Below are 25709 nucleotides of genomic sequence, written 5' to 3' on the forward strand. Positions count from 1 at the left end.
TTTGCCATCTTTCAGGCAGCGTCATAATCCCACGTTCATAAAACATCTGGTTCTTATTAGCAAAAAACTGAATCAGGTACGATTTGACGTCATCATCATTATTGAAATTTTTACCATTCAAGGAGTTTTGTGAAGATCGAAACAAAAAGTAATCAGATGGCGCAAGGTCAGGACTATATGGTAGATGTGGCAAAACATCCCAATCAAGCTCCAATAATTTTTGCCAAGTGGCCAAAGATGTTTGTGGCCTTGCATTGTCATGATGGAATACAGGTACAATACCTTTTCGATTTGTCAATTCGGGCCGCTTTTCTTCAACTGCATTGTTTAATTTCGTTAGTTGTTTAATGCAGACATCAGAATTGATCGTTCGTCAAAGTAGACAATTTCTTGTAATCCTACCAAACTGATAACAAAACCTTCTTCTGATGAATATCAGCTTTTGATGTTGTTTGAGTTGGTTCATCTGGCTCCACGATCTTTTCGCCTTGATATTGTTGTTAACAACCCATTTTTCATCGCCACTTATCAGTTGTTTTAAAAATGGATCATTTTCATTACGTTTCGTTAGCAAATCGCAGCTGTTAATGCGTTGCGTTAAATGCACTTTTTTCAGTTCATGAGGAACCCATGTATCGAGTTTTTGAACATAGCCAAGTTGTTTTAAGTGATTTTCAATGCATGTAAGTGAATCTCACGTGTTTTACTGTGACGATCGAATATTGCTTTGATTAGGGCGTCATCAACTTCAACTGGCGTTTTTCATCTTTGAGTGAAAAATCCCCAGAACGAAATTTGGCAAACTAAATTTGACATTGCCGTTCTTTTAAGGCTTCGTCACCTTAAACAGCACATAACTTTTTATGAGCTTGCGATGCGGTTTTCCCTTAGCGGAAATAAAACAGCAAAATATGATGAAAATATACATTTTTCAAGGAACGCCAAAAGAAAACTACGCAACCGATCAAAAAACTTTGTTTACTGATTGACAGTTGAATTTCCAGCTATCAAATAATAAAATGTGCTTTACATTTGTACCACGTCTGCAACCCTAAAAATTCAACTGAAGCCACCTATGAGTGAAATATGCAATTACGTAGTTGCCAACCCAATATTTTGAGGAATTTTTTTTTAAATCACTTCGAAAGTTTACTTGAATATCATTTTGTTGTCTGAGAAAGAGCTTGTTTTAAGATAACGTTTGCAAATAGCTGCCTAAAATTGGAAACAAAGTATCAGCAAAGATTTTTCAGAAATGTATTTTTTGCTTATCCTTTCTTTTTTTGTGTATAAAATTTCTTTGTTTACAGATTTTTACGTTGAACGTTTGATATACCCACCTCCATATTATTATTATTGGAAGAACACTCCCAAATGCCAGGTGGTGACATTTCAGGTTTAACTTTCTTTGTAAATCATACCTTGTTTCGACACTGACAGCTGAGAAAACGCTTGCTAAATTATCGGTACCAGATAACCAGTACCATGGTACAGAGAAGTGTTGGAATAATGAGTTGTTTGGTGAAATTTGGCCACAGCTGAGATGTGCTGCTTCAAAAAAATCTGCCCTTTTTCCTATATCTTGCATATTCCCAGTTTGTTCTATATTTTTCACTTCTATTTTATTAGCTTTTTAGATATTTTCTATCCTATTTTCCTTTTTCCACTATACACTTTTTCCTTTTTAGGACTTTTTTATATTTCTCCTAACCCTACTTTTTATATTTATTTTATTCCTAAGACATTGAATTTTCTGGAAGTGAATGTCCTTAAAAAATCCTCGCAAATATTTTGACTGTTACAAGTGATGCAATAAAGGGATAGCTCGCGTTCTACAAAGCTCATGCAAAGAAAAAACGGGAAGAGCTTGGCTTGAAAATCAAACTTATCAATCCGCAATAAATTTCTTATTTACAACCAAACACGAAGGCCGGTTCGGACTTACGGTAAACAATTTTGGGGATGCGCTTGTCAAAAGTACATAACCTTTATCCTACGATCTTGGCATACCAACTAAAGTAACGAAGTAATTTGCCATAGCTCACAAACAGCGACCAAAAAATTATGTCAAAGGTGCAGCAAATAGCTTACTTCGGTTGAATTATTCTCGAAGATGTCTAAAACGTACAACGATAGCAGACCTTAAAGAGACCGAGTAGCGAATAGCGATTATATTGTAGTTACTTATTAGTATCCTTTTATATATACTAATTGCAATTGTATAACGCTTCTAAAAAATGAATAAGAATCCTTAATAAAAAAAGAAAAAAAAAGATTTTTCAAAGGACTTTAAAGTTACAAATATATCCAGCTGTTAAAATTTTTTATTTCCTTGAGCCAGGACAAATAAAGTATAATAATGCCCTTTCAAAAATTTATTTAAGATTAGATCCTTGGAATTTCCTAATGAATTATTTTGAAAACATAATTTACCCAATAAAACAGTTGTTTAGTCTTCTCCAGCATTTTAGTGATACTCAGATGATCTCCACTTGTCCCATTTGGAACTTCTCTAACACGATGTGATTTCTAATCCGCTTTCCCATATGTGATGCAGAACTCCATCAATAATTTTAAAGCTGTTCCACTGCACCCAATATGCGTTCGTCACAAGACTTTTTGTCGCCATATCTGTTTTTGACGGCCTCTCCCCACCGTCTTTCGTTTCCATGATCTTTTCCAAATCAGTATCATTTAATCGACTTCTTCTTATCCCACTCTCACTCATCATCGGGTTGTAATTGAATTAATCCGATGTCAAATATTCACTCGGATCTCTTGATTTTGGAACATGTCTATAGTACAAGGTCGCCGAGATAATGCATCAGCATTTGCATGTTGTTCCCTTTTACGATGCTTGATCTCGAAATCGTAATTTGAGTGCTTGAACTAAACCATCTCAATGCTGCATGGTCTGTTCTTAACTCAGACTTAATTCATATCCGGCTTTCCGAGGAGTCTGTTATAGTATGCGATCACTTTTTCTTGCCCTTGATGATGTGTGATAGTACTCCTCCTTTTCTGTAAGCGCTAGCGTCTGTATCCACAACGAACTTTTCTCTCGCGACCGGAGTACAAAGACGCTTCTGCGCTGTTAGAGCAACTTCGCTCTTCTTGTGTTATATAAAAGTGTAAAAAATAGTTCTAATACTTTCCTCTTAGGCAATAAAGTACACACAATGGATACCTCTGTTCCCCTCTTTTTCCCCTTTGAAAATTAATTAAATTTATTAAAAAAGTTATTTAATTAAATTGACAAGAAAATGGAAAACCGAGCATGCTGCATTACTATATAAAATTTATAGTTCCATAGAATATGAGAAAATGTTTCCTAGATAACAAAAAAAGTTGACTATTATCTTATTGTAGTACATATATATACTTATATATTCTCATTTAAACGAGTTTCCATTTAAAAATTTATGATGAAAAATGGTTTCTAAAAGAGCTATTAGCGACCCCAAAGACATTTTAAAATACTGTTATCTCGAAAACGAGGGACGCCATTGAAGTTAAAAAACCTAAATTAAGTAAGATAATCAGTAAAGCTAATTCAATTTTCTTTTTTCACATTTTTATTGTTCAAATCTCGCAGCTGTAATAAAGGTTTCAGTTCAAATATAAATTGCAGTGTATGACCGTTTTGAACCTTCAGTCAAAAATGATGAATTTTTCGCTGACGAACATTTTTTTTTTCAATGTGGCTGCCGCATTAGTGGACTTCACAGAATAATGTGTTGAGCTAACTTGCATTTTTAGGCTTACAAACCACTTTTTTGTTTCTTTCTCCTTACCATAGCCTTCCTTGTTTCATTAACCTAACCCAAAATTTTTTTTTGGTTACATAGCTTCACTATTTTAATCCTGCCATTTTAGTGGGTTCAGACACTTCGTCTACAATTACGTCATGGCCCTTTTTTTGTTTTAATCTTCAGAATCTTGTATTCTACTATTCTTCACTAAATCTTAGAAAATCGACTGCCCCATCGAATGTAATTTCGCAGCAAGATTTGAACAATTTGCTTGCAAGATCTAATTGAAAACTCGTATATTTTACGACGGTTATGTTAAAAAATAAAGGCTTTTTATTTTATTTGTATATTTTTTAAATGATATTTGTATTTCGACCACTTTGTCAGTATGCTCCGTTTGTGTGATTGTTTTTTGGCAGCTTCAAAAGCTTTTTTTATATAAAACATAATATTTCATCGACATTTTTTTGCGTCTCGTACTATTATTTTCTAGGAAGATCGGACAAATGATGCCGCTCATTAAATTTTTGAATTAATTCAGGATTATTTCTAAAGGTGAAAATGCGCTTTTGCAATAATAGGCAGGAAAAAAGCATTAAATATCATATTTCTATTCATTATTAAATATTTTTTGGCCAACCATCCAACCATATGCACAATGAATTTTTCATAATTTTTTTTAAATTTTAGATTTAAGTCTAGTGTGCAGTGTAAACAGAAACATGAACGTTTATGAAACGTATTTTGTAAGAAAAATCCTTTACAAAATATCGCAAAAAACTCGTATTGTAATGAAAGTTTTGTTTTGTTCAATTAAAAAATACTTTGCTCCTGATTAAATTTTCATATTCTCACTTAAACTAAGACACTTATTTCTCACTCTTCTTCAACAAAACTCCGCAATTTCTTCGCGTTTGCCAACTACTCCAAATACGATTATCACAGTTTAAACAGCGTCGAAACGTTTGTCAATATTTTAAATTATTATTTTTTAGTTGCTTTGTTGTTGCCCACTTATGCCATTGCTCGTGCCTTTTATCCACGGGATGTTAGAAAAAGTATCTAAAACTCAAAAAATAGTCGCTAACGCGCCCTCAATGCTCCACATCCTTCATTAGGTACAAGCAAATAGCACCGATAATACCACTCACACCCATTATACTCATTGGCAGCAGAGCGTCTATGCTTTCCTGCAAAAACGAGAATGAGAATTCATAAATTCAATTCAATGCAAGCTAAGTACTCACCAACAGCCACATGTACGGTACCAAAATGAGCGCAACACCCGCTGCCAAATTGCCCAAACCGACACCAAAGTTACGCACCACTGTCGGATACTGCATGGCCGTGTATGATGGTATGATGGCATTGTTGGCGCCAATAACGCATTTCGCTGAAAGTTTTAAATAATAGGGAATATGTGGTTGGCAATTTAATTTTTAAATATTCCTTTGCAAATACTCACCGATTATGGCCATAGCTATAACTGTCGTTTGGTTGTCATCTCTGGTTGGCACGAGATTTGTCGCTAAGCAACAAAGCCCTGGCACAAGCATATAAGCTATGAGACTGCGCCGTAAGCCCACTTTCAAAACCACAAAAATGCTAATACAAACTGAAAGCGCTTCTATTGCACCGGCGACGATCTGCATTGAAGAGATTAAAAGTTGAAGTTGAATTATTTCTAATGTACGAGAAAAAGTAAATGTGGGCAATTATGAATTTAATGCGAAAAAATCTGATTCCCTCGTGAAGCAACAATTATTAAAATTAATATTTATATATAAAATATTTTATATAATTTAAATATGGATTCATGCTTGGATATTTTTATAAGAATATGCTATCTTTATTATAGGGGTCTTTCAAAAGATGCGCCCAGAGGTTGTTTTAATGTAAAAGTTTTAATGTAAAACATGTAAAAATTTATATTCTTTCCGGTTTCACTATTTTTTTTCAAAATATGACTCTAAACAATTACAATAAAAATGGCATCATTTAAATGTACAATAGGAATCCGCCTCTAGATAAAATTCGCCAAACAGTCTATTCATGAATGCCTAATTGGTGAGAACGTCGGGATATCGATGTTGAAAGTTGTTCAGTAACCAGCTCTCTCAACAGGACGTCCAGTTTTGGTCTGCCAGTCCTTTTCCTATCCTCCTGTCACTAAAACCAGTTTTTTGAAAATGTTTAACAACCTTTGAATTGTCGACTAATTTAAATTTGTAGCAAAAATTTAAAATTGTTCACTGGAGCGTCGTTAGCGTAAAAATTAGACCAAAACTGGAAGTACAAACTTTTATTTCGACTTGTTGAAACCCAAAGCAGGAGAAAAGGGATTTTTTTATTTAAACTATTAAAGCAAATAAACGAGTGATTACAAATATACAGATTTTTAATACCTTCAAGTACTTAGTGAGTTATCCTACATTCATTCCTAACATAAATTTCTACAAAAATATCCTCTCACTCACCGTATTCAAGTAGATGTCACCGCCCAAATTGCTCAAATGCAATGTTAGTCCATAATAGACGATAATCAAAGTCAACCAAACAACCAAATTCAGACAAGTTGTGCGCCAATAAAATCGATTAAATACCACCTTCAATGGATTGTCATGAGTGGTGGGATTAGCCTCGGTAGCGCTGGGATCAATCGGGCAAATGTTGTTGAGACCAACTTCTGGGGCCGCCATAAAGGCGGTTGGTGTTTGGTGTTGTTGTTGCTGCAATTGTGTGATGCCAAGCTGTTCTTTGTCAATAGCTCCTTCTTTGCTGAGCTTTTGTGTTGTTACGCTGCTTGGCGGCGGTGCAGCAGCTTCCAATGTTTTCTGATAGTTCGGTGGCAGTGTGCGATTATTTAGGCGGGCAGCACGTTCGATCAGTGAATACAGTTCATTGAGGCAGCCTTGTGCGAGCAACCAGCGGGGTGATTCTGGCATGCAGTACCTACAAAGAGAAGAATGAGACATGAAAAAAAAAAAATTGAATAAAAAATTGATTTATGATATTAGCTAACTGTAATGCTGCATCGAATATGAAAAAAACGAAGTAATAACTTTGGTTTAACGTAAATAAGAAAATTTTAACTGGAATGTAAGATGAGAATTTGATAAAAAAAAACCAGCTGATGACTTTATTTCGCTCGAAGGAAAATAAGTTCGGGGATTGCATAGAAACTTTGTTTAAAATCTCAGATTGTCAAGGGTCTTTCAAAAGTGACGCCTAGAGTATTGAATAATTTCTAGAGGATAGTACCTTGTTTTACGTCACCTTTAACATTTGTCAAGTAGAGAGATGTACAATATTCAACGATAGGACAAAGCTCCAAAATTATTGAAAGTTATTATGAAAATGGTAGATTTTTAAGAACAACATATCGGAAAATTCGTGATTTTTTGGCGGAAATAATCGTCTGAATGAGTCGAAAATTCCAACGTTGATGTAAAAATTTCAAGAAATTGATTCTGTCAATAGAAAAGGGAAAAACAGATCAAAAACTGGATGCCCAGTTGAGAATATTGCTGCTGCAGCGCAAAGTTTTGCTGAACAACCTTCAACATCGATAACTCGATGTTCTCAACAATTAGGCACTCATGAGTCGATTGTTTGGCGGATTTAACCTGCAGACGCGCTCATGGTAGACATTTAACTGATTTAATTTTTCATAATTGTTAAGAGTCGTATTTTGAATAAAAATAGGGAAGCCTAAAAGAATATAAATTTTTACATGTTTTACTTTAAAACAACATCTACGCGCGTCTCCCGAACGACCCTTTATATAATTGGCTCATACACCCTTTGTTAGGTATGTGGCCGAGATCCTCTTCCTGTTTGTTCTGTGCGTCTGGATTTTCTTCACAAATAGAGGGACCTACAGTGTCGTGTAGAAGAAACTATTTTTATCATTTGGTGTTCCATATCCGGGATTTCGAACCTGTGCACTACCGAGTGACAGCCATGCACTAATCCTTTGGGGTACGGCGGCCGCCTATTGTTACATAAATAATTACAATAACTTTATCAGAAGATCTTCAATTAAGAAAAGTATTTAAAAAAAATGAATTTCAAAATTAAACCACCGAATTATATTTTACAACAAATATTTTTTATCAGATAATATAATATATTCGCCTTCTGCTTCGGTATAAAAATTTTTACTCTTTTCCGTGTTATTAATCGAGGCCCGTTTTAAAAATGTTGTTTAGCTCATACCGACTTTTCATTATGTTTTCCTCTCATCGGCAAATGCAGTTTCCGGAACAGAAAGGAGACGCTGGTTGCCAAATCAAGTGAATATGCACACCATTTTATCCGAACTTCATTTATAACTCATGACCCATGAAATACTGCATTATTGACCTTTTAGTCGCCTGTCAACTAGTTTTGCACAAATTTTGAATTGAGCTCATAAAGGTCTAAAGACTCTGCCTAAGTACCCATGACAGTCGGTTCTACGTTACCGGAATAGCTCAGATTTATTACAGATTTATATTTATTACTTCAGAAATATTAATTGACGCCTATATATATATTAAATCGGTTTCTATAACTTTTGTTGGTAGTTTAGCCGAGCTCCTCCTCCAATTTATGGTCTGCGCCTTGATGTTTTATGACGCCTCCGAATTCAAATGGTTTATGGTATATGTAGAGGTTTTTTAAGGACAAAAAACACCCGATGGTTTGCTGTTGATTGCTGAAGGGCTGATATTAGAGCAAATCTTTTCCGAAACTAACCCCGAAAGTTATTTTTATTTATGTAATATTCAGCTTTTGGAACCTAATTTATTTAAGATTTGAAAAAAGTTAGCAAGTTTTTTCTTTGGAAAATCTGTAAGCAATGATTTAAGCCGCAAGTTAGTTACTCTTTAATGATGCAATCGCCCAATAACCGCTAAATAGAGCACCCTTTGTGGGATTTGTCAGACTTAAAAGATTGGAATAAGGCCCAAGGACATGCAGTACATTTCGTGTATTCTTTTATGAAAAGTAATCTACCATAAAAGTAATCTACCACCGGGCAACCTCGATCATGCGACTAGACACGCCTCACATATTTTCCCAGTGACTACATCAAATCCTACGCTAGCTAGCCAACACCTTTCAATGAACTCGAGGTCAATATTCGCGGCGTTATTGCCGGAATAACGCCACACATATAGCACTAAATCATAAAATACTTGAAGCCCCGCCGGTAAAGACGAGATAGTAATTTGAATAACAAATCTATGGCCCATTTTGGGACATGAATGGAGCTTCAAAATAAAGCTAGAATCAATTTTAATATTCCAAATCATTGTTGCTTTGTTTGGGTTTATTTTTCTATAGTTTTTCCCTCTTCGTCCTTTAGAATATTTTTTCTTATTTTCTAAAAGAAAAGAAAGTACATATTGTGACCGTTCTAAAATATGGGATGCTGGGAACATTTATGCAGCTAAAATATTTAATTTCTCCCTTATGAGCTTTCATTTGCTTACGACATTTCATTTGTCTTGCACTCTTTACGAATTTGGAAGGCGTTAGAAAAAATAGTCCCTAAAGCAATGGCATTGAGATCCAGCCTCTTCTGTTTACTAGAGTCGGTTTCCCTACCCTAAACTAGTAACACCGATTAATCCCAAATGGCAATACATATGTTCGAATCAAAAGCTTTCCCCTAAATCCAAATGAACAAATTGTCCTGTGGCTTTTTGAGGGAATAAAATGAACACCACAATAAGAATAACTACAAGAAGAGTTACATGAAAGAAAAACCACTAGCAATAAAAAGTACAGCAAAGCCAATATATGTGACTGCCATCCAATAAAGGTTAGACTTAAAAGGAAAAACAACAAAACAACAAAAAATAAATTGAATTGATTTGGTATTTTGATTTGATTGCGGCTGAAAAAGTAAAATCACTCAAGATGTGTAAATGTACAAATGTTTGTGAACATACATATGTTTAATCATACATACATACATAAATATACAGTGCTTTTAAAAACTTTAGCAGCAACTTTAGCAGCAACTTTAGCAACTTTTTCAGCCACTTCCAACGTGCCTTTATTCGATTAAAATTCAATACATATGTTATGTGAAAATTTTATAAAAATTCTGACTCTAAAAAGTTTGACATTTTCATTAAATGTTCAAATTTACTTTTTTTTAATTTTTAATTTGATTTGCATGGAATTTCATAAAAAAATTATTAAAATCAAGTAAGAAAGAAATTAAAGGATATCTAATCTTGTATTTTTTCAAAAATTTTCACCCTAAAAAGTTTGAAATGTTTAAAAAAATTTTATGTTAATTTTTTAATTTTTATTTAAATTTATAATTAGTTTGAATCCTGCATTGATGTTTTTTCATCAAAAAATTATTATTAGTACTGAATAGAAAACAAGTTCAATCGGATCAAATGCTGCATATTCGAAATTTTTCTAAAAATTCCTTCCCTAAAAAGTTTAACATTTTGATACAATTTTTTAATTTTTCAATTTTTAATTTAATTTGTATTAAGATTGAAACTGGAATGTCTATGTTTTTTTCATCAAATAGTTATTAAAATTCAATAAGAAGCAAATTCGATGGGATCAAATCCTGCCTATTTGATTTTTTTCTACAAACTCTGATTATTAAAGATTTGATGAAATGCTTAATTTTTTTTTTAATTTGCATGAAGTTTGAAACCTGGATCTATATGATTTTTGTAAGAGACCGAACTATATTTTCATAAACAATTTATTTAGATTACATGAGAAATAAAGGTAGGTAGGTAAGATGGCAAGAGTACTCCAGGCACACTTCAAGTAGCACTTACGGGCCGTTTTGAGACCATAATGTGGATCACTACCTGTGCAAAGAAAAATTTTGGGCAGAGAAACCCTTCTACAGCCATCCAGTGCTGTTGATGTAGTGGAGGACACAAAAGGGATCTAGGCTGGAGAATTTCTTGAAGTCATCCCCAAAGAGCACGCTTAGGAATCTCAAGCACCTAGACGCCAGAGCCGGACATTTGCAGAGCAAGTGTTTAACAGTCTCTTTCTCTGCAGGATCCCCACAGCTTCTGCAATAGGGGTTGTACGGATTTCCAGGGGTCTCCTCATGAGTACCGATCGCCCAGTGACCAGTGAACACCGAAATGAGGCCATAGTGTTTTCGAAATAGCACATGATGAGACAGACCTCTATCTGTCTTGCGCTTTTTTTAGAAAGAAATTGTGTAGTACCTTTAACAACGGTCAAGGGGACACCGATGTCTGCGAGGGGAACAGCTGAAACCGGTTCTATCGACCCCTTCCTGGCAAGCTCGTCGGCAATTTCATTTCCCTCTATATTTCTGTGCCCAGGAAGCCAGATATGGGAAAGGTTTCCTGCACGTTCGAGACGTTTGAGTTCCTCCTTAAAGAAGTTTACCAGAAGAGAACAGCAATACGGCGACGACAGGGCCTTGATCGCAGCTTGACTATCGGGAAAAATATTAATGTCTCCCTTCCAACAGCGATCCCGAAGCATTTTGGATGCTTGAAGCATGCTGCTTGTTTTCGGCAGTTTAAAGGAGACCGAAATGCTGGCTGATTTAGAGAAAACCCCTGCTCTCACTCCAGATTCCCTCTTGGATCCGTCAGTGAAAACAGAGGTACCTATATCCGTGCCTACTCTCACCTCTTTCCAATCTTGCCTGCTCGAAAAGGCAGTCCTAGCACAACACTCAAATCCCAATTTGCGGTTGGAGAGATCAGTGCGAAGAACAGAGAAGAAAGATCTGCTTCAAGATGCTACTATGTCCTGCAGGAAGTCTTCTCCAGAGGCCAATCTTCTTCAACCTAATATTGCTCTGAGCAGCAATGGATTTAACTTGCGGATCCACAGGAAGTAAGTAAAGAATAACGTTGAGGGCAGCAGTTGGACATGTTCTACAAGCACCAGTGGTGCCCGCACATAAAGTTCTCTGCACTCTCTCTAGTTTAGTGGTGTTCTAGCCTTTCTGAAGAGCTACCCACCACACCAGACAACCATATGTCAAAATTGGCAGAACCACTAAGTTGTACATCCAAAGTACGACACGTGGCTTGAGACCCCATTTTTTGCCGAGCATAGATTTACAGGCGTAGAAGGCTATACTGGTCTTCTTAACTCGATTTTCTATATGCAGCTTCCAGTGGAGCTTGGGGTCAAGTGAGAAATAAATACATTGGTAAAACTCGCCTATAAGTCCCTGTGACATAGCTTTTAAACGCACTGTTTATGAGTTGGACATACATACTTATGTACAAATACAGAATTACCGAAAGAACTACGGACACTAACAATTCACAAATGATAAACCAAATAAGCAGACGCTCATCTAGCAATGGACTTCTGTTGACATTCGCACACTCAAGTGTGTGTATGCATGTAAATGTATGTGCTATGAAAGGATACTTTGTTAAGGAATGCAAAAATAGGTTGCCACAGGAATGTTGTACTCGAAACGCCGAGCTGTGCAGCGCAGTAGAGCAACACTCCGCATTGTTCGTTGATGACCCCGACTGAGGTGAAATGAAATTGATTTTAATTCCAATACAGTGGTTATCATTGCATAGAGCTAAAGGGGCACATCACAATGGAGAGAAAAGCAAATGACAATATGTTTTACATACTTCAATGCATAAATACTTAATATGCGCAATCCAGGCATTCAAGCAGATAAAAAAGGTTAAAAGCGCTAACAAAAAAGGGTTAAGGTCGTTTGTACAAAATGTGGGGGAATTATTGGTAACCAAATTGAGGGATAAGTAGCAAGTTATAAAAATCTATTGAACTCACATAAGATAAACAAATTACTTTATCCTGCAAAAAAGCTAAAAACATGGGGTGGTCATATACAAAATATATTTGATTATTTTATATCTTGATATGATTGCAACGTTGGCATTAAAATGCTTAGCTGCACATATACTTACTCGTATAAATAATTGGCTAAATCCTTTGTTAGTATAGGCTGCTTTTTTTTGGGTTGAGCAATTGGTTGTTGTCCTACAAATGGATTGATCTATAGCATTATGACGCCCCTGCATGACCAATGGTTTTTATCAGAGGCTTTTTCTTAATAAAACTACTGTTACTAGGTATGCATTGACCTACTGAGGGACAACTGGTATAGGAAACAACTTTTCTATTGTTTGATATTTCATGTCCATAGTTGATTTTAAATCCAGTTTTTACTGAATGGTAGTCACACATTTCTACACTTGGCTAAAGTTGTCTTAGGCTGTGTTTTATAACACAGCAAACGAAAATTTTGTAGTAAGGAAATTTAATTTTGTTCGCGCCTCCAAAGACGTAAGAGAAATTTGTTTGCTTGCTTATAGAGAGTAGCCACAGAAACTATTGAATTATCGTTTTTTCATGTATGGGCATACTCGTATTATCTTCACCAAATAATTATAATTGGTGCTGACACCCTCTTTGGGTCGGGCTCCTCCTCCTATTTTTGGAGAAGGGAGTTACAGTTTTAAGCCGACTCCGAATGGCAAATGGTTTTTTATGAAGAGCTTTTTCAAGGCAAAAACACACTCGAAGGTTTGCCATTGCCTGTCGAAGGGTGGCCGCTATTAGAAAAACTTTTTCTTAATTTTGGTGTTTCATGCATGGAGACTCAAACCGATGTACTTCCGAATGGCAGTTACGCACCAACCATTCGCTCTGTTCGGTTTTTGTTGCCTTATTTTTATATTCTGCTACCGGAACGATTTTAAAGTATCTCCAAAAATTTAACTTTGTATAAATAAACTTAGTTTCTAAAAATATTTTTTCGAAAAAGTCACCTTTGCTGATAGAAGAGTTTAAATTTAAAAAGCCTGCATAGAAATGTTCAAAAATTTTATTTACGGAATCAAAATAATGTGATTTATGGAGGTACTTTGAAGTCGTTTCGGCTCACATAAATCCTTATATTTTCTAGAAATGTTTTAAAATATGGCAAATTTTTTAGTCCCAGTGGAAAAAAGCACTGATTTTTTTTCGTAGGGAGAGTGACGCGCTCGAATGTTTACGGTTACTTACCAAATCGTCAATAAGCTCAGCCATGGCAGTGAAATGGCCAATTGTAAATGCCGCCAATCTCGAACAAAATATGCTATACAAGCCATTAGGATGTAGGAAATCGGAACTGGTAGAATATTTAAAATGCCCGTGATGGTACGCCATTTGCCAGAAACTAATTCGACGACGAGCACGAAACTAACTACCGTCACTGTCATCGACGCAAACCCAGTTAAAACACGCAGCGTCATGTACATGGCCAAATTGCCCGCGTAAGCTTGTAAAGTACCTAAAAATATAAACAATTTTATAGTGAATTGAAAGAATTGTATACAATATTTTTTTAGTTTTTTTAATTTTTAGCACCGAAGGCCATCATATGGGTAATATGGGTGGTTAAATTTCATGTTATATGTGAACCACACCTAAACGTCAAGTTTTTTTCTGCATTTCATTTGAGATTTTTCAATTTCAGACTAACTCAATTTGAACCATGGAAAGATACACAATCGAGCAACGCTTTAAAGTTATTCAGGCTTATTAAGAAAACGGGCGTTTAAATCAAAATGCATATCGCCTCAGTGGATTCGTCAATAAGCAGAATTGCCGCATTTGGGCGAATGATAATCCAAGAGTGATTGCCGAAAAACCAATGCACCCACAAAGAGTGACTGTTTGGTGCGGTGTATGAGCCGGCGGCATCATTGGGCCGTATTTTTTCCAAAATGAGGCCGGTCAGGCAGTTACTGTGAATAGTGTTCGCTATCGTGAGATGATAACGAACTTTTTATGGCCCGAATGGGAAGATATTGATGTGGACGATATGTGGTTTCAACAGGACGGTGCCACTTGTCATACAGCTAACGGAACAATGGCTCTTTTGCGCGAAAAATTTGATGGTCGAATAATCTCACGAATAATCTCACGTCGCCGTCAATTGGCCGCCAAGATCATGTGATTTGACACCGTTGGACTTCTTTCTTTGGAGTTATTTGAAAGAAAAGGTGTACTTCGATAAGCCAGCAACAATTCAAGGGCTGAAGGATGAGATAATTCGGCACACTGACGGCATAGAACCACAATTATGCCTCAGTGTCATCGAAAATTTGGACCATCGGATGGAGGTGTGCCGCCGAAGCCGTGGAGGTCATTTGGCCAATATTTTGTTCCGTGCGTAATTGAACTATACCAATATTATCATAATAAAGAGAAATGACAATAATTAAAAAAAGAAATTGTATTTTATTCAAAATCAACACCGGCCCTTAAAACGTAACCACTCTTTATAAATGAAATAAATAAATTCAGAAGTAGTGCAAATCGCTAAAAGTTTAATTGTGTATTCATCTATTTCATTTTTTTTTTATTATAAGAGATAATGTGCACATTGAATTTCAAACACTAATATCTCATATCGATCTCGATTGTCAAACGTTAGCAGCGCTTAATTGCAATGTAAAACATGCGACAGTGTTTTGATTGATAGAAATATTTTAACTTACATAGAACAATAAAATCAACAATAAAATCCTATTTGTGAGAATTTCGAAACATATAGAATAACGACTCAGAATAAGTTCGTATACAGAATTGGAATACCCGGAATATTAGTTGTACTCTATTTTGTCTTTACAGGATTTTAAAAATGCAAAATTGTGACCTTAAAATTTGATCATCATTTGACCGCTCCCGATTTGAAAATAGAATTGTATATTTTTTTTTCATATCAACTCAGGGGTGGTTTAGAGATAATGAGAATTTGAAGGAAAACTAAATGAAATACTCAAAGGATAAACTGAAAATCGAAATTTATGTCAACTTCCAGGCATTAGTTTGTTTTGCTTCATTCGTCCTAATGATAGATTGGCCCAAAAGAGAGAAAAAGGTAAATTCTTAAAAACTGTGTGTCTTATAATTTAAATTTAATCACCTAGTAAAAGTTATCAATCATGTATATGATACAGGCCAATATCCTTCAGACTTCTACTACTCCAACTACAGAGATCAGCAGTAATGAAACGTATCTTGGAGCGGAGCAAAATAGTTGCGTGTTTCGTGCTACCTGCTCCACTACTCATCTGCTCAAGTTCAGAGTAGTAGCGAGAGTAGAGCTTTGTTTTTATTAATATTTTTGCTGTGAAGTAGTTAATGCGAACACTGGTTCATAGGGAGGTTCCTGAAGTCCTCAAAGAAAAATCATCTAAATTCATGTACTCTAAAAACTGTCTCCTGCAGCGTTGTCGAAGGAATGGTCAAATATTTCCACTACTCTAAAATAAAAACCAAACTCTAACTCTGTGTCCATGCAATTGTTTTTCCCCAATCTTGCACAACCTTAGTGGTTCCTCAAAATAGATAATTTTGTCAACTAAATTTGAAGCACAACTCCTATTGTAAGCTCTAAACTGAAAAGCGATAACGAAGTTGCTGAGTCAATTGTAGTCCGCGATCTTTGTGCAAAATTCTCATTAGTTGAGTTGTTGAGGTCGATGGCGCGTCAATATTTCTGGCTCGAACTGCATGAGTTGGTCACATTAACCACATTCTCATAGGAGAGCTTCGTACTACGGGAACGTATCCATTCGCAAACTTTTTAGCACACGCATGGCGTTGATTTGCCAGTTTTGGGCAACTCATTTGCATTCATTTCGGAAAGTCGCTCATTTCCTTCCGAGGAGGTTAACAGTGGCTGACGGTGAAAATTTTGAGCGCGAAAAAGTTTTCGGTGGCTGAACAGTACTTTAGTAGGATTAGGACTATGAATAAGTTCGTGCGGTTTTACAACAGATGGCGTAACTTGATTATTATTCCATCGATCCACATTTCCAAACATTCATTGGAGAGCTACTGTCGTAAGGCACAAACGTCAGTATAAGTTTTTTATTTGAAGCGTAAACAACAATATTTTTACCACACTTGAAAATGTCGAATTTCGTGCCAAATAATGTGTTTTTGCGGGGAATTCTTCTTCATTATTTTAATATGAAGAAAAAAGCAGCCGAAAGTCATCGTATCTTGGTGGAAGTTTATGGTGAGCATGCTCTAGCTGAGCGAACGTGCCAGAAGTGGTTTGCACGCTTTAAAAGTGGTGATTTTGGCTTGGAAGACGAAGAACGCGAGGGTGCGCCGCCAAAGTTCATGGATACCGAATTGGAGGAATTGCTCGATCAAGATCCGGCTCAAACGCAAGAAGAGGTTGCAAAAACTTTGGGAGTTGATCAATCAACCATTTCCAAACGTTTAAAAGCCATGGGAATGATCCGAAAGTTAGGCCATTGGGTGCCGTATGAATTGAAGCCAAGAGACGTTGAACGCCGTTTTATGGCATGCGAACAACTGCTTCAACGGCACAAAAGAAAGGGTTTTTTGCATCGAATTGTGACTAGCGATGAAAAGTGGGTCCATTACGACAATCCAAAACGTCGGGCAACGTATGGATACCCTGGCCATGCTTCAACATCGACGTCGGCGCAGAATATTCATGGCCTGAAGGTTATGCTGTGTATCTGGTGGGACCATCTGGGTGTTGTGTATTATGAGCTACTGAAACCGAATGAAACGATTACGGGGGATGTCTACCGACGACAATTGATGCGTTTGAGCCGAGCACTGCGAGAAAAACGGCCGCAATACGCCGATAGACACGACAAAGTTATTTTGCAACATGACAATGCTCGGCCACATGTTGCACAAGTGGTCAAAACATACTTAGAAACGCTCAAATGGGATGTCCTACCCCACCCGCCGTATAGTCCAGACCTTGCGCCATCCGATTACTATCTCTTCCGATCGATGCAACATGGCCTGGCTGACCAGCACTTCCGTAATTACGATGAAGTCAAAAAATGGATCGATTCGTGGATTGCGGCAAAACCGACCGAATTTTTCTCAAAGGGAATCCGTGAATTGCCAGAAAGATGGGAAAAAGTAGTAGTAAGCGATGGACAATACTTTGAATATTAAATTTTAACCATTTTACGTCAATAAAGTTTCAAATTTCGAAAAAAACCGCACGAACTTATTCATAGTCCATAAAAGGTAACAGTATTTAGACTCTGTGCGAAATATGACCGAGATATAAATTGGAATATGATTCTTAAAATTAGGCAGTCCCACGAACTCACCAGAAACCAGTTGTACCAACACGAACGCCATCAGAGTATGTTTGCGTCCGAAACGATCTGAAATCCAACCGCTCGAAACACTACCCACCGCTGCTCCAGCTAAGAAGCACATTTCCACAACACTAACTAACTGCTGGTGACTGCACACCAAGTTGAATTCCTGAATTATGGTGCGGGCATTGCCATCATCCCAGGAGAACTCGAAGTTGGTGCATGGAATGAGTAGAGTAGGCGCAGCGGTAGTGGAAAGTTCAGGTAGCTGAGAATAATTCAGATTAAGTATTGAACACGGACCGCTTGGTTGACTGAGATTCCTCCATAGCGACACATCCATATCGGGGGCATTGTCTGGGCGCGCGCACCAGAAGTCCTTGGTGGTGGTCTGGAATGGAATAGAAGTATGAATTACTAAATAAATATTTACTCATAAATCATTAAAATATATTTCATTGTATATGTAATAAAAATGCTAGGCTAAACGACGAGATATTTTAATTAAACTATTTGCCTTTCACATGGGTGTTGCCAATGCTTTAAGACAATTAATCATATTCGCAATTTTATGGAATGTCGAGTGTGTCACTCTTATAACTTGGCCACAAGTGCGGATATGCAAGAGTTAACTTATGCTTATGTTATGTCATGTACAAACAAAACCACTATTAAGGCAACATTTACTTATCTTATGCTATCATTTAGAAATACGAGTTTGTTTGTAAGCATTTTAGAATTTTTGCATTCAAACACGAAATGACCCAATTCCGTCGGATTGATGTGAATTTCAAACACCTATACTCGTAATGCTAGCATAGCGTTGGCGTTATGGCATAAAGTTCTGCCACATTTCAAACTACAAACTCGAACTTCAACTCCAACAAGGCGCTCATGACAAGAGCGATATTTGTGTCTGTACTGCGTGTATGTACATATGTTTACAGATATGCAATTAGATCGAATGATAATAATGTGCGAAGCATTAGGAAAACATAAAAAAGTAATTTAAATTAAATAAAATCACATGTGCACACAAATGGCAAGAACGTGACCTGTTCCGCGTATTAACTACAAAGCCATAATTTTTGCTAAAGAAAATAAAAACACAAAGTATAGTCATTTTTCAAAGCTGACATTGACATTTCGCCCTATACAGTAGTATACATAAGTATGTATATGCATAAAAATATGTGGTTACATGTATAGTCCGAGAGTTCGCTGCCAATGATAGGACCACTTTTCAAGTTTCGTTTTTATTTAAAATTTCTGAACTCAATTCAAGGGGCAATTGAATTTTGAACTGCTCCCAAATTCGGCTTCCAGTGAGTGCTGGCTGTTTGCAGACCTAAAAACAATGGTCGCCGTTAAGAAATTTCGCTCTAAGAAGACGTTATGGCTGAAACTGAGGTCTATTTTGAATCAAAAAGATAAATCGTTCTACAAAAGTGGTATTGACAGCTTAGAGTGGCGCTGGAATGATTGCGTTGTTCTTAATGGAAATTACGCTGATGAAGAAAACTAATTTTGAACAAAACAAAAAAAGCGTGTTTTCTTTGTTAGTCTCGGGATTTTTCAGCCCAGGTGTTAAGACAAATAACTTTGGTTTTTTAAAACAGAGATCAGCAAAGCCCGAGATTGTGTGGGTTATATATATAAGAAACAATCCACGAAACATATTACTTTGTTACCGTGTGAGCAACAAATGATTTCTCTAATCAAAATAAGTGTAAAATGAACGGCGGTCTCCTGTGCCGCAGCAGACGAAATTGCTCTCACCATTTTGCTTTGGATAGCCTAATCTAGTATTCTACCATGTATGACTTGCATACATTCAATATTTGGTTGTCAAAAAAATTCGTTGTTGTCAATAATCTTTGAAAAACAAAAAAAGGCTTATGATGTTCATGTAAAAAAATGTTGACACGTTTCAAACGCGGCGCATCAAAAAACATTTATAAGGTTGTGATAGATGAAGAAAAATGGACACATAGTTATGAATCCGAAACTATACAAACCCGAAAAAATATGATTCTTTTAAGATAAGCCAAATTCAACAAAAGTCGTTCGCGCACGAAGCACTTCGAAGCAAATAGTTGGCTATGTTTTCTGCTGAAAAATGGGGAATGTCTTATATATATGTACATATAACTGTCAGTTCTGAATGGAATGATCAAAATGATGAAATCAATGATCAAAAAGTATCGGGAGTGTTTAATTTAAACGAACCGCTCACGTGGGAACCGGCCCATTTTTTTCTTATGTTGTTAGCACTATAAGACACACATCTGTCACTATTTATCCGTCTTGAAGCGTTTGAGAGATGCTGTACGTCGCAAACGGCCGAAAATGTGGGCAAACAATTCTTGATTTTGCATGGTGATAACGCGTCATCGCACCCAGCCCAAATTATGCTGGATTATATGACCAAACACTAAGTAAATACCATTGTGTAAGCACCGTATTCACCTGATATGGCCCCGTGCGAATTCTTTTTGCTTCTCAAGTTGAAGTTAGCACTTCGTGAAAGGCGATTTCAGTCAATAGAAGAGATCAAAGAGAGTGCGACGAAAGAGCTGAAGGCCATCCCTTCGTCGGCATAACAGGGGTCCATGGAGGACTGGGTTAAACGTTGGTACATGTGTGTTGCTTCAGACGGGGCATATTTTGTAGGAGATATAATAAATTTGCCTGACATTTAACTCTGTTTCGTTTTTATTTAAACATTCCCGGTACTTTCAGACCATTTGTTTGCCAGAAGTGTTCGGAAAAATAAAGAAAAACAATCGCAGTGGGCTTATCATTCTTCACCACCACAATGCAAGTTGTCACATATCGGTTGAATCAACTGCATTTTTTTACTCATTTCAAACATCGAGCTGATGGCTGATCCACCCTACAGTCGTGTCTAGGTACCTTAGATAAATTTTCAGTTTTCGATGCCTAAAGAAGCGTTCAAATCATATGTTTTGGTGTTACCTTAAATGTATGAAATATACTTCTGCTCAAATATGAACGAGACGTTATCAATAAAACGGTCCGCGGATGACATATGGCAAAAATAAATTTTTTGTTTTTTGGTAGGGCTGTTATAAACTTACATGGCAAATTTCAGCGTGATATGTCACATAGTTTGTTTTCTGTGCTACTGTAAACAAGTCAAGCTCGAGTGTGTTCTTCGAATTTAGAATTTGTTTGAAATTTTGTTATTCCAACAAGGAAGGTATATGCGGGTTTTTGACTTGTCTTCGCAATTTTAATTTTGTTTATTTAATGCCCATTAGTTTTTTATAAAAGTTTAACTCATACAACAAAAATTATATAAATCGTTGTTTGAAATATTGGGCCAAATATTTCCACCTTTTTATTTTTAGTATAATGAAGTGCAAGTTGCAATTGATTACAAAACACCTTATGTTAGGCGCGGCTCTGTCACCAGCAATTTGTTTTAAGTTTTTTTAGATACACTTTTATATATTTGGTATTTACTGTTCTGAAAAGTGTGCTGTTTGAGTTTTAACACCAAAATTAGATCTATACCTTCAAAGCCCTTTAAACGTTCTTATAGATATATGGAATTATACAGTGTGGTCCATCTTTCAGTCAGACTTATTACATAGGCATTACAAATAAATTTTTGCCACCGGAAATTGAATAAATGGATTTATTTATAAGATATTTGGTTTAAACAGGATAGAATACCATACCACAGTCGTATTTTTTTTGCACCAAGTTCAGCAATCGTATTATCCGCCGTCTTAGCGGTATTATTTGGCCACCTGGAGCTACGACTTGACATCGCTAGATATTTTTTGTGTGATGTTGTAAAGGACCGACGTTATGCGATTATATTATTCGCTCTCAAGATCAATATTAAGCAATCCATTTTTGAGCTAGAACCGGAAACCATCACGAAGGCCTTGGAAAACTGGGTTAAGAGGATGCGCTACTGCAAAGCTATGAAATAAAATAAATAAATACATCATTGGCGCGTACAATTCTATTAGGTGTTTAGCCGTGCTCCCCTCGTATTTGTGGTGTGCGTCTTGATGTTGTTCCACAAATGGAGGGACCTAAAGTTTTAAGCCAGATATTTTTTGAGGAGCTTTTTGATGGCAGAAATACACTCGAAGGTTTGCCATTGCCTGCCCAGGGGTGAGCGCTATTAGAAAAAACTTTTTGTTCATTTTGGTCTTTAATACACGGAGACTCGAACGTAGGTACTCCTAATTATAGTCACGTACTAACCATTCGGCTACGGCGGTCGCATGAATGAAACAGCATCCATAAAAAGGGGATATGCTTCTTCTTTGAAATAAACAGATACTACATAGAAAATTGATTTTTATTACTTTTTTAATTAAAAAAATAAAAAAGGAAGCTATACTGACAAAGCTTTATACCTCACTAATTTAATAAAGTCACTTTTTCGAGTTACTTTACACCCTCAGAACCTACAAATAATTCTAAAAAATATATATAAATTCAATAATCGCATGAAGACATTTTGATTTTATACACATATGCATGGAGAAAAATACAAGGTATATAAAATGCATATGAGCGAGTTTGGCTGTCTTGTTTTAGTTTCTTTTAATGCCATCAAGGCGATTATCGCAAATGTTACTCAACCGCAACTGTAACTGCATATGCATTCAAATGCGCAACCTATTCATGTTTACACAACAAATAAGTAAAATATGCATGCGTATGTGTGTGCTTGCACACATGCCACAAATGACGGGAAGTGGGGAAATACCAGATCAAAGCCAAACACTAAAAACCAAAGCTAACTAACGCAACAACAGTGAGCGAGTGAATGAAATAATAACAAAAGCAAAAACAAAATATTACCAAGTATCAATTAACCAATTAAGCGCTTAGCAGTCATGACCGTTGAAAATGTTTGCATGTATGTATGTTTTGTTAACTTACAACGCCAGCGAGTCAAACAACTTTTACTCACTTACGAAAAACTACAAAATGCACTTTCATTTGAGGCGGCAACTCGGCGATGACTACGCAATTAAACACTAACTTGAACTTGAAATCATTTCCGAAAAAGAAAAGTAAAAAATTAAAAATAAAAATAAGACCATAGACACCAGCAAAACAAGAAAAGTAAGTTATAACGGTATTGCTTAATTACAGCAAGCAGTCGTTTAATCTGACACTTTTGTATGTTACTCATACGCACTGTGTTACGCATTTTGCTGTATTTCCGAACATATTCATACGTCAATATATTGTACATACATACATATATCGGATTGTCAGTGCAACATATTAAAGTATTTAGGTATTATTTTTATTAAAAAACTAAAAGTGGCGCAAAAAACTCTGCTTGCGGTTATTAACCTGTTGACATCTAAAATTATAGCAACAATTCAAAATCAACGACATAATGGCTTAACATTTATCTGTTCGTTGGAGGTGTTTTATGATTCAGCTGTGTAGTTTATAAATCAAACTAAGCAACAACAAAGTAAACAACCTACACCTTTAACAGTGACAGCTGCAATTGCAGTGAGATATACAGCAACAAAAAATTGAGACTGATGACAGCATGTTGCTCCTTTCAAGACGTTTTTTTTCTCAAATAATACTCACAATGAGTCGCACATGTTAGCTGGTTTGTTTTAAAATATGTTCATACATATGCACATATTCGTAGTTGGACTTTCAGAGCTTTGTTGAGTTACAATTAACTGAGTGATTTTTACACCGATTTGAACTGCATAATTTTACATGTATGAATAAAGTATATTTATTTGTAGTAATTGCACATTTAATTATAGATATACAAGTAATAATTTTGATATGATTGCCTGATCTGATTCGAAGATTTTCTTGATTTCATCAACATTTTCGAAGATTAGTATACCAGAACGGAGAAATTGGAATTAACGCTTTTCTGTTGCATTCTTTACTGTTTATTTTGAATACATTTTTTTGGTCACTTGTTCTGACTGTTCACCTTGGTCGTAGGGGTTTGAAATTTTTGAAATTTGAAATGTCGAGCCAAGAAGCAGCGAGGGTTTTTTTGACTCCTAAAGCACTCAGCCTGAAAAGCCCATTGTATTTAAAGATTGTAAAGTGCTTATGAACGAAAATTTGACGTCAGCCACCGTTACGTGAATGCTTTTCGAATAATTATGGTTTGAAACCAAATAAAGGATGTGTGTATATTAAACATTTAGCAGAGCTAAGCATTACGCGCGTGTTGGCAGTTTATTTATTGCTTAAGCATTGACGACTTAATCAATTGATTTATATTTCACCGTACAGTGTATTGCTCTTTTTCGCTCTTATACTCCTACCTCAGTTAACATTACTTTGAATACACAAATAGGAGAAAGCACGAGTGCTTCTTCTACTGCTGCTGTTTGATAAAGCGCCTGAATGAGTACGAGGAGCACCTTTGGGATATCAATGAATGTTATATATTTAGTGCTCAGATGCAAGATATTTTATAATGGTATGTCTAGAAGGTAAACACATTACTAATATATTCTCAATGATCTGTTTAAGTATAAGTTGAAGAATAAGCCGACTACTCTCAGTATTTGAAGTAATATGTGGGATTTGCGGGTTAGTCCTAAAGAGGTATAGAGGCTAGAGAAACTACGTTTTTGCTTTCCGAAAATATGTATAGTTAGTGACTAAAGTAAGTATGGACTATATTTGGATTTATTAATAGCTTCAAGTCGTGATGGCTTTCATTTCACCAAGTCTTCTGCTACTAGCGTTATATAATACCACTCTTCTTGAAGGACATTTTTTTAATTATTCCTTACTTTGTATCGAATGTTAACGTATTGGACCCTGTCTATGTTTCCTTGAATATTCTATTGCGTTGGATTAATGTGATTGGGGCGGGATTTTCAGTTCATTTCACACATTGTTAAAAGCCATTCTCGTGGCTACTATATTATTAAGGGGTAGCTTTTCCAGCACTTACAAATTTTGCATATTTTTTTTGCTTTAAAAATTCATTTAGAATCTAAAGAATATCTTTTCAATGTTTTAAGCTTAATAGAAAATCTAAAAAGTCCTTATAAAGTCAGTGAAGTGATGAGCGTCGATGAATAAGAACGAAAACTTTAATCGCGTTTGTTTTTTCGAAATACGTTTTATTGCTGCGCCGTCGAGTATAACGCAAAAAGTAATCTAGACATCAACTAAAAATTTCGTAGGTATATTCTTTAACATATTGGCCTTTGCATGTTTCTCAAATTTTCTATAAATTATAATGAAAAATATTGTTTTGATCAATTTGCTTATAAAAAAAAGTATAATGTTTTTCTTTTTCACTTCAAATTTTCATTTTTTTTCGTTAAAAACGGGTAAGGGGAAGCGGAATAACTTATTTTAATGAAAAAATTTTGTCTGGTTCATATCAGTTGATTACAAGAGACTGTACATTCCACGGCGCAAATTAAAGGAGCCACGTTTGAGCAGCTGTAGCGTGGTCATTTTTTTTTAATTTTTGTACCTTCACTTAAGCATGAATACTTTGCATATTAGTATTTATTTTAAGATAATAAATACTCTCAATTTTTCGCAAAAAATGATTGAAAAACTCGTTGTCTGGAGGAGTTGCCCCCTTAAAATTTAATTCTGTGCTGACTTTCCCCATAACTTTTTGACTATTACTAAATTTGCATTTATCTGAAAATATGGCTTTGTTCCAAAACGTTTGGTCATACGTTTCATGATCGCGAATGCGATCTGATTACACCGATTGCCATGACGTACGAAGAGCTCCTTTCTAATATTACGTGCATGATAACCAGCGTCAACAATACTTGGCGCATTTGTGCATTCCCAT

General features: G+C 35.9%; 1 protein-coding gene across 2 annotated transcripts in view; it reads right to left on the minus strand.

The window, feature by feature from the left end:
• Positions 1-3928: 3928 nt before the first annotated feature.
• The window catches only part of LOC129253127 (organic cation/carnitine transporter 2), an 82243-nt gene continuing 60462 nt past the window's right edge, over positions 3929-25709 (minus strand). For both annotated transcript variants that reach the window (XM_054891386.1, XM_054891387.1), the window contains exons 2-7: positions 17888-18269; positions 13785-14052; positions 6230-6704; positions 5218-5398; positions 5000-5145; positions 3929-4942 (exon numbers count right to left, since the gene is read on the minus strand). In XM_054891386.1, coding sequence (XP_054747361.1) covers positions 4847-4942; positions 5000-5145; positions 5218-5398; positions 6230-6704; positions 13785-14052; positions 17888-18269 — 1548 coding nt within the window. In that variant the 3' untranslated portion in view covers positions 3929-4846. The remainder of the gene's footprint in view (positions 4943-4999; positions 5146-5217; positions 5399-6229; positions 6705-13784; positions 14053-17887; positions 18270-25709) is intronic.

The sequence above is a fragment of the Anastrepha obliqua genome, chromosome 1, assembly GCF_027943255.1.
Source record: "Anastrepha obliqua isolate idAnaObli1 chromosome 1, idAnaObli1_1.0, whole genome shotgun sequence".
Classification (NCBI taxonomy): domain Eukaryota; kingdom Metazoa; phylum Arthropoda; class Insecta; order Diptera; family Tephritidae; genus Anastrepha; species Anastrepha obliqua.